At 45.4% G+C, this 16,637-nt stretch overlaps 1 protein-coding gene across 1 annotated transcript; it reads left to right on the top strand.

Annotated features, from left to right (window-relative positions):
• Nucleotides 1–1,084: 1,084 nt before the first annotated feature.
• LOC132866646 (interferon-induced protein 44-like) lies at nucleotides 1,085–11,063 on the top strand. The gene is made up of 8 exons (XM_060899433.1): nucleotides 1,085–1,174; nucleotides 1,350–1,437; nucleotides 1,935–1,968; nucleotides 2,241–2,436; nucleotides 3,271–3,420; nucleotides 3,630–3,795; nucleotides 4,168–4,268; nucleotides 10,125–11,063. The coding sequence occupies exons 2-8, from the start codon at nucleotides 1,383–1,385 to the stop codon at nucleotides 10,302–10,304; spliced, it is 882 nt and encodes a 293-aa protein (XP_060755416.1). The 5' UTR covers nucleotides 1,085–1,174; nucleotides 1,350–1,382; the 3' UTR covers nucleotides 10,305–11,063.
• The last annotated feature ends 5,574 nt before the right edge of the window (nucleotides 11,064–16,637 follow it).

Here is a 16,637-nt window from a genome sequence, read left to right as displayed (position 1 = left end):
AAGAACCGGTACTGGCCCCATTATTTTTTAGATGGGATGAAGTGGGCGCTGCAAACCCGCGCATTTTTGATGCTTTCATCCCAGTCTACACGTTTGATGGCTTGTAGCCATAGACGTCGGCGATTTTTTCGGAATGGGTGAGATCCTGCTGGAATTCTGAACATTTTAACCCCATCACTGCTACGATTCTGACACCCGACAACACAACAACTCGGCATTTCTTCCAAATCTTTCTTCTCGTCTCTACCGTCGCTGAGTCTTTTTTGGGTCCAGGCTGCGCGCGCAATTTCCTCTTACGTATGAATGACGTTTACTGCGAAGGGGGACGGCTGGCTTGACTGACATACGTAGCAACAGTTGCTAAGGGGGGCGGAGCTCCCGGAAGGGTCAATTCTCTGCTCTTGGATCAACTCGCAACGCCTTGAGTGCTGAGTCGGGCTCTGTCAGCGTCTAATAAATGAAGCCCATAGGATTTGAATTGAATAGGCGCTTGTAGCGCTAAAGCGCGTTTGGTGGACACAGGCATTTAGGAATGGAACTGTGGAACATTCGTCTGACAATGTTGACGTTGGTTTGGCCAGTTCAAATAACGAATATATTTTTCGGTAGGCGCATGCGCATACGCAAATCACTGAGCTCTTCAGTGAGTATACGGAAATCGCTGAGCTTTTCCAGTGGGCATACGGCGTATACCTGCGTATCACGTAGACTACACCACTGGTGTACTACACTGTAGTGTGTCATGTGGTAATGGATTATGACAACGCAACTTTAATCAATATTATCATATAGTAATTATGTTCTATGCATATACCTGCAACTCTGACAATATCATTTCCAGTGACTAATAAAATGGTTTTGAAAGTTCCTACTTTTAAAACATATTTTTGACATGGTAATTTTCTTTAAGAGATTTCATTTATAAGATGTCTCTGACAGCTCAATGCATCTCCAGGCATTAAAACTGCAGAGCTTCCGGTGGCCTCTGGTTTGACCCCCCCTCCTATTTTCCGGACTCCACCCCTGTAAAATAATTTCACTTTCAGTTTACAGTAAATCATGCTCTTCCAAGAAAGAGTGTAATTAGGTTGTGTGTGTGCGCGTGTGTGTGAGAAACAAAGTATAAAGGTGGGACTGAGGGAAGCTGCTCTAACAGTCAACCCAGCCAGAAGCTGTGAGTCTGTCTTTACAAATTTGTGAATTAACAAACAACTTAAATTTTTGGAGCATAATATTTTTAGAGTTATTTCTGGAATATTTCTTTGTGTGACTGCATGTACAGAATTATTACTTTTTTTGATGGAACCCTACATGAAACATCTGTCTATATTTTCTACTTTTCTCATTAGTATTGTTCATCCGGATTCATTAAATTGAATAAAATGGGATTGTTTGGGTCCACACCATCTCCTCCTCCTTCTCCTCCTCCATCTCTAGGTGAGTTTTTTGAGCAGTAGGACGAATACCTATTAGTCTCATAATATCTGTCAGATGAACTGTTTCTTTACTTACAATTAGGCCTAGTTCTTTTTTTTTTCTAATTATGGGAGTTGATCTACGAGGAAGAATTTGCAATTCACAAGTCAGTGATATGATCTGACTAAACTCATGAATCACAAGTGTAGAATTAACTTTATTTGGTGCAGGTTTAACACCACACCCTCCTGCGGTGATCATTTGTAATGCATTCTAGACAATTTCTGGGATTGAAACTATCCATCCATAACAACAAAAGTTAATTGAGAAATCTTTCCATTAAAAGTACAGTCACAAAGTGTATGAATCTAACAGTCAGATCCTTTTTTAAAACTTTGCTTCTGCATCTCATGGAAAATACAAAGTGTTCAGTGTATTTCATTTATTTAGAAACAGAGGTTCACTGTATTTCATACATAAGTGCAAAACTGTAACCAAGGTAACTTTTGTTTTTGAAGAATTTGAGAAGCCATGGAGGACGATGCCTTGGGGGTAAGTTGCATTACCATCCCTAAAAGACATCGATAGACATTTGATCATTTAAGCCTTTTTTTAATTTCAATCTGAGCATTTATGCACTTGTTCTTATTTCAGCCTCAAAAACTGAAAAAAAAATCATGCTGATGTTTCAGTTTGATTTTCTGATTTTATTTGCCTGTTGACTACTTTAAAAAGTTTGTTCAAATCACTGACCACCAGGAAATTAAATGGGAGGATGTTACCTTCCTTTTGTGAGTTTTTTTTATTTTTTTATTTTTTAATAGGAGAAAAGCTACTCTGGAAGACAATCTGAGGAGCTTTAGTCTCAGCACTACTCATGTTAGGTTTGTCAGGATTCTGCTTGTTGGTGAAGTTGGAGCAGGAAAGTCCAGCTTTATAAATTCGATCAATAATGCTTTCCAAAAGCGAATCACCTCTGGGGCTCTTGCTGGAGTTGCTTCAACCAGTTTTACCAAAGTAGTAAGTGCCACAACAAACTCAATGTTTGTTTGTTTGTTTGTTTTTGTTTGTTTGTTTTTGAGGAAAAGACATGCTTTATAAAGAGTGAAGAAGGTGTTCAAATGTAAAGAGAAATAACTGAAAAATTTACAACTTTCATCAGACTGGAACTCTGTCCAGTGATCGTGAAAAATGTGCATCTTGCTGTGACCTGCATGACTAAAATGATCTTCATATACAAGACAAATGAGTCTCATTCGTAGGTATTCCAGCATGATGACATGCTGTGCACTGAAAAAGAAAAGCACTGTTCTTCTTTGGAATTGCACAAATGATCCATAGTTGGAAAGAATTATTCGATGTAAATGGAAACTCCACCCAGAAATGAGCCAAGAACTGGCCCTGGGTGCAGACACAAACATTCAGGCAAAGTCTGATGGGGACTTACACACATGCACACACACACACAGCATTTATGTGAACCGTGCTCCATTCCATTCGAGTGGAATCCTCACATTATCTCCACCTGAGTGCAGTTCTGTAGTCAGATGAGGACACAGAAACCACATTGCGGTCCCAGAACATCAAAGTAAGGTGGTATTGAAGCAGAAAAGTGTTTCAAGTCTGAATTGACGGTTCCTCAGTCTAACAATCTAGTCGAATAGCAAATTAGTCAAATGTAATCATTTTTGACCTGATTCATACTCTGCTCATAGACTACCCGATGTAGGGTGTCGACCTCATGTCCTAAAGAGGCAGAGCACTGTACAGTTCAATGTTATGTTTAATGTGGACTATTTGATCTTGCGCCAAAATTTTAGTACATCTTATACAATTTGTGTCTTTGTCTTACAGTACAAAACCCATTATATCAAAGGGAAGGACGGCTTAAATTTACCTTTTGTCTTCAATGATATAATGGGACTTGAACGTGAAGACAGCCATGGTGTACACATACAGGACCTTCTCAAAGCCATAAATGGGCTCCTCAAGGAAGGATACAAAGTGAGGACAACATATCACATTCATGAAATGAGACAAACAATTCCTTCTAACATGTTAAAACTTAGAGATCATGCTTCTATCTGTTACACATCCATGAATATTAAGTAACCAATGTAATAGCAGTTCTGTAGTACGCTGGCCACATTTTTTTTTAATGTGTAAAATAGTAGACTAATGTGACCAATATCTAATTTTTTACCAATTTTCAGTTTAATCCTGTTATGCCTGTGTCTGGGAATGACTGCAAAAGCAATCCCAGCACTGGTGATCAAGCATTCTGTGTGGTCAACATTCTACCAGCAGACAAAGTGTCACTCATGGACGAAAAAATTGTTCAAAAGTTGAAAATGATCCGTGAGGAGGCTTCAAATCATAGTAAGTCCTGTTATTATAGTTCAGAATCATCTCAGAGTTATTCCTCAAAAACATATCATTGTTCAAGTTTTGGTCAAAAGGTGTTGATTGTTTTTCTATAACAGCAGCCCTGACAATAGTTCTAACTATCAAGCAAATCAGGTTTAGATTAATCCACTCATTCTAATAGTAACAACTCACACAAGGGTTTGTTTTTATGGAAGGACACGTTTATGGAAGGAGTTTTCAGTCAGAAATACTCAAAGTGTGCACAAATAATCTTTTGGGTGGTAACAGTTGTAGTTACTCAGGTTTATCACACCACCCTGGGGTTGATGATTTTCCTATAATAGCACACTCTCCAAATATTAAACTATTCATCCTTTTGTATAGATTTGCCTCAAGTAGTCATCATGACAAAAGTGGATGAAGTCTGCCCACTGGTTAAAGAAAACCTAAGAAAGGTCTACACCAGCAAGAAGATCAAAGAAAAGGTAATTGTGTAATTAGTGTTATATACCAGAAACATAACTGGTTACATTATTGAGATTGAACAGATATGTTCTAAATGAATATACAGTAGTGCTTGAAAGTTTGTGAACCCTTTAGAATTTTCTATATTTTTGCATAAATATGACCTAAAACATCAGATTTTCACACAAGTCCTAAAAGTAGATAAAGAGAACCCAGTTAAACAAATGAGACAAAAATATTATACTTGGTCATTTATTTATTGAGGAAAATGATCCAATATTACATATCTTTGAGTGGCAAAAGTATGTGAACCTCTAGGATTACCAGTTAATTTGAAGGTGAAATTAGAATCAGGTGTTTTCAATCAATGGGATGACAATCAGGTGTGAGTGGGCCCCCCTGTTTTATTTAAAGAACAGGGATCGATCAAAGTCTGATCTTCACAACACATGTTTGTGGAAGTGTATCATGGCATGAACAAAGGAGATTTCTGAGTGTAGGACTCCCTATGTGTGGGTGGAGCACAGAGGACGGCAGGACAGAGATCAGGTTTGTCACTTGGCTTTATTGCCACACTTTTCAGTTTTGACAATAACCAAAACTAGCACAGACACACATACAACCGGCGTCTGGTTCAGGGATGAGCTCTCTCCGCTCTCGCTCTCCCTCCTCATATAGGGCGCGGTCACTGGGAAGACACACAAACACAGGTTAATTGCTCTCAGGTGTAATGATTCTGCCACTTACCTTCCCTCACTCCGCCCTCCTGTCACAGACCGGCGCTTGACCACGCCCCCGCTGCCACATACCCCCACCGCCCGACTCAGGCCGGGCGGCTGTCCGGCCTGCAGCCAACTCCCCCCCCCCTTGACAGGAGAGGAAGTCCGCCACGACCATCTGCGCCCCCGGCCTGTGGACCACCTTGAAATTAAAGGGTTGGAGCGCCAGATACCAACAGGTGATCCACGCGTTGGCATCTTTCATGCGGTGGAGCCACTGGAGGGGCGCGTGGTCCGAACAGAGGGTGAAAGGGCGCCCCAGCAGGTAGTACCAGAGGGCAAGAACCGCCCACTTGATGGCCAAACACTCTTTTTCTATTGTGCTGTAGTGCCCCTCACGCACTGACAGCTTCCTGCTGATATACAGGACCGGGCGGTCCTCCCCCTCCACCTCCTGGGACAAAACCGCCCCCAGCCCTCTGTCCGATGCATCGGTCTGCAACATAAAAGGGAGAGAAAAGTCAGGGGAGTGTAGAAGTGGCCCCCCACACAGTGCAGCCTTTACCTCTGAGAAAGCCCGCTGGCATTGCTCTGTCCACTGGACCGGATCTGGTGCCCCCTTTTTAGTGAGATCAGTCAGCGGGCTGGTGACGTCCGAATAATTAGGTATAAACCTATGATAATAGCCAGCCAGCCCCAGGAACTGTCTCACCCCCTTTTTGGTCTTGGGCATCGGGCAGGCCGCAATTGCTGCCGTCTTATTAATTTGGGGACGCACCTGCCCGTTGCCCAAGTGGAAGCCCAGATACCGTACTTCCACCCGCCCAATCGCACAGTTCTTTGGGTTGGCTGTGAGCCCCGCTCGCCTCAGCGACCTAAGGACGGCCCTCAGATGTTCGAGGTGCCGCTGCCAGTCATTACTATAGATGATAATGTCATCTAAATACGCGGCCGCATAAGTGGCGTGAGGGCGGAGGACTCTGTCCATCAGCCGCTGAAACGTAGCGGGCGCCCCAAACAGCCCAAACGGAAGGGTGACGAATTGGTGTAAACCAAACGGTGTGGAAAAGGCCATTTTTTCTCGGGATAGTGGAGTCAAGGGGATCTGCCAATATCCCTTCGTCAAATCCAGTGTCGAATAAAAGCGAGCAGTGCCGAGTCGGTCGAGCAACTCATCAATACGAGGCATTGGGTATGCGTCGAATTTAGACACCGCGTTGACTTTTCTATAGTCCACACAGAACCGGACCGACCCGTTGGCCTTGGGTACCAAGACCACTGGGCTGCTCCAGTCACTGTGGGACTCCTCGACGATGCCCATTTCGAGCATGGTCTGAAGTTCTTCCCGAACCACCTTTTTTGTGTGTTCGGGTAACCTGTAAGGGCGGCTACGCACTACCACCCCCAGGGGCGTCTCTATGTGGTGCTCTATGAGGTTAGTGCGACCGAGCAGGGGCGAGAACACATCCGAAAACTCGGTCTGCAACTGGGCGACCTCCGTGAGTTGGGTCGGGGAGAGGTGGTCTCCACAGGGGACCGGAGAGGTACGTGATGCCAATGTCCCTTTTTGAACCTCCAGCCCCAGCTCCGCCTTCTCCGGAACCACCGACACCAACGCCACGGGGACCTCCTCATTCCAGAGTTTAAGCAGATTGAGGTGGTAAATCTGTAGCGCCCCACCCCTGTCCATTCGCCTCACCTCATAGTCGACGTCCCCGACTCGCCGTGTGACCTCAAAGGGTCCTTGCCACTTGGCGATCAATTTGGAGCTCGACGTGGGCAACAGTATGAGTACTTTATCTCCCGGTGTGAACTCTCTAAGGCGCGTACCCTTGTTGTACAGGCGGGCTTGCCGTTCCTGGGCCTGCCGCAAATTCTCCTGAGTTAGGTGGGTGAGCGTGTGGAGTTTTGCGCGCAGGTCCATAACGTACTGAATTTCGTTCTTACTTTGTGAAGGTTCCTCCTCCCAATTTTCCTGCAGCACGTCCAGGATGCTGCGCGGCTTACGCCCATATAATAATTCGAACGGGGAGAACCCTGTGGAGGCTTGGGGGACCTCTCGCACTGAGAACAGCAAGGGTTCGAGCCACTTATCCCAATTACGTGCGTCCTCACTTACGAATTTCTTAATAATATTTTTGAGGGTGCGGTTGAACCGTTCCACTAAACCGTCCGTTTGTGGGTGATATACGCTGGTGCGGATCGGCTTAATCCCCAATAACCCATACAGTTCGCGCAGTGTTCGTGACATAAACATAGTGCCTTGATCAGTCAGAATCTCTTTCGGGATTCCAACTCGGGAGATGACGCGGAAGAGTGCCTCTGCAATACTGCGTGCTGAGATATTGCGCAGAGGCACTGCTTCCGGGTATCGCGTTGCATAGTCCACCAGAACTAATATAAAGCGGTACCCTCGTGCTGACCGATCTAATGGCCTGACGAGATCCATCCCAATTCTCTCAAACGGGGTCTCGATTAACGGTAGAGGGCGCAAAGGCGCTTTTGGAATGGCCGCTGGATTTACTAACTGGCATTCGCGGCATGCCGTACACCACCTACGGACATTGCCGCGAATCCCCGGCCAATAGAATCGGGCCATTATTCGGGCTAGTGTTTTATCCTGCCCTAAGTGTCCAGCCATGGGATTAAAGTGAGCCGCCTGGAATACCAATTCCCGGTGGCTCTTTGGAATCAAAAGCTGCGTGACTCGCTCTTTAGTTTGAGTGTCCTGCGTCACTCGGTATAATCTATCCTTCATAATCGCGAAGTAGGGGAAGGACGGGGTGGCGTTCCGCGGGAGCGTTTGACCATCGATTACTCTCACTTGGTCAAACGCATGCCGCAGAGTCTCATCTCGCGACTGGTCTAATGGGAAATCCGCGAGGGATTCCCCAATAGAGAGAGGAGGAGCCGGCGGCTCCTCACTCTGACGCGGAAATGACGTAGACGGCTCTGCGACAGCTGCTCCCGCCAAAGCGACACCGGGACCTCCCCCTGTCAACTGGCAGGACCCACTCTCTACTAGGCATGTCATTAAACCCCGAAATCCCGGCCAATCAGTCCCCAAAATTAAAGAGTGGGTAAGGCGAGGATTAACCGCCGCCTTCACTATAAATTTTTCCCCTCTGAAAATAATGTGGACTGACACCAAGGGTAGCGGTGAACATCCCCGTGCACACACAACACCTTCACCCCTTGTGCTCCCCCCAATGCCTCGTTTTGAACCAGGCTTTGGCGAATTGAGGTCTGATTACAACCAGAATCCACCAACGCCTGATATGTAGCCCCTTGGATACTCACCGGTATGCGATACGCTCCGGCCCGATCGAGGGCGGCCTCTGGTGCGTCGGGGATCCGAACCACCGTGCCCACTTCCATTGCTGTGCACTGCTGTTGAAGGTGGCCCGGTTCCCCGCAGCGCCAGCAAACCGGCCCGGGCTTTCCCTCTGCCCCGGTGATCTGGGGCTCACTCACCTGAGGTGGGGGAGAGACAGACACAGAAGGGAGAAACGGGAGGGCACCGCGGGTGCGGCGGGCCGGCTGGGGTGGTGCCAGCCCCCGCCTCCGCGGTGGGGGAATGGGGCGAGGACGGGACACAGGAGGAGGGGGAGAGAGAGAAGAGGAGAGAAGAGATGATGTCATCTGCTGTCCTGCCGCCGGGACAGCCGCCAGATGATCCTCCGCCAGCTCGACTGCCTGATCCAGCGACGCCGGGCGGTGGCACTGGACCCACTCCGCGGTTCCTGCTGGTAAGTGGGCAATGAACTGTTCCAGCACCACCTGGTCAACGTTTCCCTCGGCGTCGCGATCGTCGGCCCTCAGCCACCGCCAGCAGGCGTCCCGGAGCTGCTGGCCGAACGCGAACGGCCGGCCGACTTCCTCCATCCGCAGCGCATGGAAGCGCTGGCGCTGCTGCTCCAGCGTGCCCCCCACGCGCTGGAGGACAGCCCGGCGAAGGTCGGCGTAGGCCAGCTGGCGATCGGCGGGGAGCTGTAGTGCGGCCAGCTGCGCCTCTCCCGTCAGGAGGGGGAGGAGGCGCGCCGTGCGCTGCTCCATCAGCCACCCCGAGGCTTCGGCGACCTGCTCGAACAATGTGATGAAAGCCTCGGGTTCATCCTGCGGGCCCATCTTAGTTAAGGTGAGGGGAGACGGGCCCGCGGCCGGGGCGCTGGTGGACCCCGCCGACGCGAGGAGACGCCGGAACGCCTCTCGATCTTCCTGTTGAGCCAGCACCAGGGCTTCGAAGCGGCACTCCTGCTCCTTCCGGAGCGTGACGAGTGCCTGGTGCTGGCTCTGCTGAGCCGTGGCGAGGGCGTGGACCAAGTCCGCGAACGGGGAGGATTCCATGGGGCTGCAGGACTGATGCTCCACCTTCCCGGGTTTCAGCACCACTGTAACGAGAATAGCGTGTGGGTGGAGCACAGAGGACGGCAGGACAGAGATCAAGGTTCCCAGAAGGCTTTATTGCCGAACTTTTCAGTCTAACAACATAAACCGACAGTCAGAGACACGCACGCACACACACTGTCGTCTCTGCTGGGGACGAAGCTCCTTTCCGCTCTCCCTTACTGGGGAAAACACACACAAAACACAGGTTAATTATCCTCAGGTGTCGCGATTCTGCCACTTACCTTCCCCGACTCCGCCCTCCTGTCACAGACTGGCGCTTGACCACGCCCCCCTGCCACAGTTTCGTTGCAGTTATTGCTGTACAAGGGGGTCACACCAGATACTGAAAGCAAAGGTTCACATACTTTTGCCACTCACAGGTATGTAATATTGGATCATTTTCCTCAATAAATAAATGACCAAGTATATGTTTGTCTCATTTGTTTAACTGGGTTGTCTTTATCTACTTTTAGGACTTGTGTGAAAATCTGATGTTTGAGATCATAAGTACGCAGAAATATCGAAAATTCTAAAAAGTTCACAAACTTTCAAGCACCACTGTAACAAACCCCCAAAACTGAAGTAAATCTAATAATAAAATATGATAAGTTGGTTGCTTTCATCTTTACACAGCAAAAAGCTTGCCAGAAAGTTCCATGGGGCATCAGGTTAAGAAGTGCAATAAAGTTCTGTTCTGCAACTTCTTTTCTGCACAGTGGTGAATCTATTAATTTATCAGTTAAATAAATGGCTTGATTTTTTTTTCAGATGCAAAATTGTAGTCATCTACTGGGTATTCCAGTGAACCACATCTTCCCTGTTAAGAACTACCACGAGGAGGTGGACACACATGATGACATGGATGTTCTGATCCTTAAAGCGCTTGAACAGATTGTGAATCTTGCCAATGATGCTCTGGAAAGCCAAAATTGTGATGAAACTGGGTGAAGGCTTTTATTTATCTCTTATCCTCGTTCAGAGTGTGAGGATAAAAAAAGGCAAAAAGGCAGATTTTTACTTCTGCAAAAAAATCTGTTGCATGAAACACATGAGTTTTTACTGATTTATAATGTTTATTTTTGACCCTGTGTTGATTTCAGAAAACCCAAACTAAATTAAAACTTGTTCAACAAATTTTTTTTTCAATTAAAGATAGATGTTGTACAATCATTCTGCCACAGAAAAAGAACAGTTAAAAAAATAAAATAAAATCATCACTGGAAACCCAATATTGCCATGACACTCGTGTCATGATGAAATTCATGTCCGTGCATGCAAACCTCTGACCACAACTGTATTTATACAGCTGAACACAATTAAACACAATATCATGATAATTGATTTACAATTTTTGCAAAGAAGAATGAGCAGCTGGAAATGCTCAGGAGGAGATATGATGTTACCAAGCAGACCAATGTTGCAGTCTGCGTCACCATGATGTGCAGTTACGTTTCTGGAGAGTTGCATGTCAGGCTATAATGTAGGGTATGGGGCTATGCCATACCCTACACTGTAGATTTGATGCAGAAGTATAAACTGGCCTTAAGATAACATGAAACTGTTTGTAAAGTATGCTAAAGCTCACAACATCCTGGACAAGATGAACAGACCAACAACTACTGGAACATTAAGAAAAACACTGTCATGGATAGCATGTAATGTTGATATTGCTATTAAAGTAAAAGTAATTTCTTCATTTACTCATAACCGTTTTGAGTTTCTTTTTACTGTGTGCTGCCCACTGCTCTGGGTATGTGTGTGTGTGCTCATTGCTCACTTGTGTGTTCAGTGTTGTGTACGCGTGTGTGTGTGTTCTGCCTGCGCCTTGCTCCCTGTCTGTAGTTGCGTGCATTGCCCCTGTTTTGCACCTGCGGTGGTTCCCATGGTAGCTGGGGGGGAGTGAAAAAGTTACTTTTTTTTTTTTTTTTTGCCGTTCTGCCACATCTTTCTGTGATTGCCCCTCTTTCCCACGGTTGTATGTTGTGGGTGTGGTATTAGGTGGGAAAAGTGCTTTTTAGGAATTCATCAGATCATTCAACTGAGAGATAACTGAGAGCTGGTTCGGACCGAGCTGAGAAATATATTCGCTATGCAGAGAATAACGGCGTTTTTTAAAAGCAATGATGGTGGAAACAAGAATAAAAGAACGGGCGAGGAAGAAAGTGTAGTGAAGAAAGCTAGCAGAGGCGTTGCCAGGATGTCATGCTTGGGTGGGCATTTGGTTTATTTGGGGGGGCAACAAATTACATTTCTTATTGTAGTGTATGTGTGTATAAGTCCCCCATTTTCGTGATCAGACGTGTTTCCCATGATTAATAGCGCATTCAGACGGGTATGAGCAAATTAATAGGACAAAGATTTCCTAAATGATAGTTGCTGGTGATTGGTTGAAGCAAAGTGGATAAAATAACATAATGGTGGGAAATCTGCACTGCTTGGAAGAGGTTTTGTTTATTGCTCTTGTGACATTTGCTACTTTTTATCATCATCGTCCTCACCACCATCATCTGCTTGACCCCAGGGAGTTGGGTAGCCCCACTGGGCTCTGAATCTGCTACAAATCCAGTAATGCAATTTGAACTATAAGATGTTTTGATTGAATTAGGTTTTGATTCCAGTAATTATCACCTACTAATGCTTCCAATTTCACAAATGGCCATTTTTAGTTCTTTACAAGAACAAAAATCTTTTGAAACTCTATTTTGCATAATAATTTGGAACAGTCCATTTTTTTTTTTTTTTAATTTAAAAAAATACAGTTAGCATTGGAAGGTTCGTTCAAAAACAGTTGATTTGTACACTGACGGTTGATGACTTGAAAATTAGGACGATTGTCATTTCTATTGACTCTTCAGGAAAATCAGTGAAAAAAGTCATTTGCATAATAATTTGGAATGTAGTGTAAGTTGAGATCCATACTCACACATAAACATTCAGAGGGTCAAACACGAAAAAAAACAGACACATGAAAAAAAGGTTGGGCTTCATTATGCACCATATCTGCATCTAGTGATAAAAGGAAAGGACCTGTCATTACATGGACTTGCGTGATTAATAGAAGCAATGGAACATTTTTATATCAATATTTTTTTCCCTTTTTTATGAATACAAACAGAACTTATAGGCTGCAATATAGGTGTATTAAAGAACTATACCTACTAGAGAACAAGAATAGTGGAAAATTGCTCTCAATCTAGTTAGATAAGTGATCAGTTTCTAGTGTATAACCTGGAATATCTACAGTATTAGTCTGCGGTTAGATTTGGAAAATTCTAAAACAAATTCATTCATATCCAAATTCTTTGTTATTTGTTTTTCATGTGCCAGAATGACTAAATGTGTCTTCCTTGAATGCAGCATTGTTCTTCGGAGAGGTGTGAGAATGCGAGTCAGAGTAGAAAAAGAGCTTTCACATGCAGCTGATGACACACCAATGATGAGTGCGGTGACATACAGTTTATGCAGCATGGGGAAGGCCTCCTTGTACTGCTGGATGCATTTGCACACTTCAGAGATGTTAGCGTCTGTGCTTAGATTATTGACTAACAGTGTTTTTGCCACAGCAATTTCATTTTGTAAGCCCACATCATTAAGTTCCTGGCCTGCAAGCACTTGAAGTGGCTGTAGGAGAGAGGGGTCAAGAAAAGACACAGATTTGGGCAGGAGGAATGATGTCGCCTTCATTAAGTCAACATTTTTTTGACAGAACCTTGTCTCCATTTCCACAATAGCTCTGTCAAGAATGTTGTACATAGCCCTTTTAAATGCCTGATTAGGAGCACTTGCTAGGTTGTTGGAGTCACCATGCCCTATACTTGACAAAATAATGCTACCATCAAGCTGGGAGTTAACTGTCCGTCTCCTTTTAGGTGGATTAGGAGTGCTTCCACAGTGAGAGAAATGTTCCTCCCAGAAGGAGTCGCAACGTAACTCCTTCAGTGTACTCAGTGAGGCTGCCACCAACTCTCCTGCAGTGCATAAATCTACTGTTTGTGACTGGAGAATTGAATTGGCTGGCTTCAGCGCACCAAGCACACGAAGGAGAAATCTACCAGTGTCAAAGAAGTTCAGGCAGTTCAGCTGGATCAGAAGACCACATGCTTCTGTACAGAGGTCAAAAGGAGCAGTGTTATCGTCTGCTACCTCAGACAGAAGCTGCCTGATGGCATCCTCATTGTCAACAATTGATTTTGTGACATCATGATGACTGGTCCATCGGATTTCAAGGAGTCTTTTCAGTGTGGGGGTGTCATATCTATGTACAACATAATGTCTGTGACAAAATGTGTTCATTGCACCAGACCAGTCAAAGAACTTCTTTGCTAGAGGCTCAGACTGCATTGCATGTACCACTGTCAGATGTAGTTGGTGATTGTAACAGTGGACATAAGGGATGTCTTTGCCAACTTTGCTCTGTAGCAAGGCCTGGACACCACCCCTCACTCCTGACATAACAGAAGCACCATCATAGCATTGGGAGACCAAATTATTTGCACTGTAACCCAGATCAGACAAATGTGAAAGGATTTGATTGCACATATATTCAGCATTAAGCTGGTCCAATTCAACTAAGCCAATTAAATGTTCCTCTGGAATGGAATTCCGGACAAATCAAATTATTATTGACAGGTTCTCAATGTTACAGCGGTCCCTGGTGCCATCACACTTGATGCTCATGCCAGGGGTGTCAGCCTCATCATATTTCCTTTTGATTTCTTTTAGAACCATTTTTGCCAGAGTTTCAATTATCTCATTTTGGATGGTGTTAGACGTGTATTTAGCATTTTCGGGGATGCATTTTGCGATATCCTTCAGTTTTTGATCTTTGAGGAGTGTATACTCGAACAGCCGGATTAAAAGCCCTTCCTCATTCTCAGCCCTGTGAGTGTGCCCCCGAAAAGCCAGTTCATTTACTGCGAGGAATTGTATGACTTCACCTACACTTTTCACATAGTATCTGTTCTTTTCAATCTGAGTTTGACCGAGAAGGTGAATGATACTTTCTCCTGTCTCTCCACGGCGTTGACACTCCTGCCAGGCGGACATCGCCCTAATGTGCACAAGGCTGGAAGCGTGCTTGTTAAAGCCACCGTCTTTTTCCAGAGCCTTTTTCCAATTAGTGTACCCACGTTTGGTGAATATGTTGTCCAAATTTAAACTAAATTTGCGACAGGCAAAGCAAAAGCTGGCATCTTGCAAGACTGAATATTCCAACCATGGCCGTGACTGAAACCAGCCTGCACTAAATGACCGGTAGGTTTGGCCAAAAAGGCGTTTTGGATAAATTTTTAGAATGGGCTGAGATGGGCTATCTGTGTTTAAATCAAGGGGAACGGAAGACTGTATGCCTGTAACGTTTGTGCAGAGCAATGCATCTTTATCGGTAATATCTGTTGTAGCAGAGGTGCTAGCGTCAACGGGAACAGAGACATGTACGATTTTAGCATCCACCGACAAAGATGCAGCGCTTAGCACGGTGTTGAGGCAACTTTGGTTGAGGGCAGAGGTGCTGGGCTGAGAAAGGTCCTCAGTATCGGAGAAAGTGCTGGGCACAGGGGGTGAGGGTGTCTGCTTTTTAATGAGAAACCTATGCATGACTATCAGAAGGGAAAGTAAGCAATGTATTACTGTTAACTATTAACTCAGAATCTACAGTACTGCCGTACACACTGACTTTGCTACTACCGCATGTGCGTAGAGCGAGCACGCACACAGCTTTTTTTATATATAGGGTGGGCAGGGCACCCCCCCTCCCCTTCCCTTTCGAAATGGCCAATGAGAAAGCAGTAGAGTGCAAAATGGATTTAAAGGAGAACACAAGACGCCACCTCCGAGCAAAATCGCGCATATTGTGATGATATTCACAGGCGTTTTTTATAGGATGGGCAACCAATTTATCAGGGTGGGCAAGGCTTATCTCAGGGTGGGCACTGCCCCCCCCCAGACACGCCCCCGAAAGCTAGAACGACGGGAGAAGGTGCGGGAAAATTATATAATGAGATGGAGAGCACACACCCCAGTGCAAACATTTAGATTGGAACATACAACACAGCAGAAAAACAAATAATATACAGTATATACAAATGGTGCATGTCACAACACAGCAGAAAAACAAAGAATATATATACAACTGGGCGTGTTGAGTTGCAGATGTTAACTGCACATTAGTTATAGAAACTCAGTTCGGCTACAAAACTGTATTGGGTATGGATGTAAAAGTGTAGAAATATAAAATATACAAAAGCTATAAAAACTAAAAAGTTGCTCTGTGAGGTTGCACTGTAATAAGTATTGCACTGTATCAGGTAAGTGTGAGAATATTGTCCTTTTAGGTCCTTGTTGGTGCATTGTTGCACCTGCCAGAAGTGGCATCAGTCAGTGCATGTAATTAGCCTTTTTCACATTACGTCACTTGCAGAAGAACCTCACACCTGTTTTCAGCCTTTTGAATGGAAGAAGAGGTGGCATGCTAATCTGCTGGCTAACAAGTAGCAACCATAGAAAGTCAGTAAACTTCCTCTCCAAAACAAGGCAGATAGGTGACTGGAATGGTCGCTAACAATACGTAATGATAAACAATGCACAATATTATTATCAATCTTATCTGTGAATGAGGCGGCACGGTGGTGTAGTGGTTAGCACTGTCGCCTCACAGCAAGAAGGTCCTGGGTTCGAGCCCCGGGGCCGGCGAGGGCCTTTCTGTGTGGAGTTTGCATGTTCTCCCCGTGTCCGCGTGGGTTTCCGCCGGGTGCTCCGGTTTCCCCCAAAGACATGCAGGTTAGGTTAACTGGTGACTCTAAATTGACCATAGGTGTGAATGTGAGTGTGAATGGTTGTCTGTGTCTATGTGTCAGCCCTGTGATGACCTGGCGACTTGTCCAGGGTGTACCCCGCCTTTCGCCCGTAGTCAGCTGGGATAGGCTCCAGCTTGCCTGCGACCCTGTAGAAAGATAAAGCGGCTAGAGATGATGAGATGAGATCTGTGAATGACACAGTTTTGTTAACACATGTTGCCGCCGTATACCTCTTCTTCCATTCAAAAGGCTGAAAACGGATATGAATTCCCCTGCAAGTGACATAATGTGAAAAAGGCTAATTGCTCAAGGTGGTTATTGCCTGTGGGGAAAAAACTGTTTTTGAGTCTGTTGGTCCTTGCTTTGATGCACCTGTAACGCCTGCCTGAGGGCAGCAAGTCAAAAAACTCAGAGCCAGGGTGGGAGCTGTCCTTGATGATGATGTTAGCTCTGCTGAGCTCTGCTCTCTGTTTAGCTACTGTTTGTT

This window comes from Neoarius graeffei, chromosome 18 (genome assembly GCF_027579695.1).
Source record: "Neoarius graeffei isolate fNeoGra1 chromosome 18, fNeoGra1.pri, whole genome shotgun sequence".
Taxonomy (NCBI): domain Eukaryota; kingdom Metazoa; phylum Chordata; class Actinopteri; order Siluriformes; family Ariidae; genus Neoarius; species Neoarius graeffei.
Note: the sequence above shows the minus strand (reverse complement) of the source record. Positions and strands in the feature narration are given on the sequence as shown.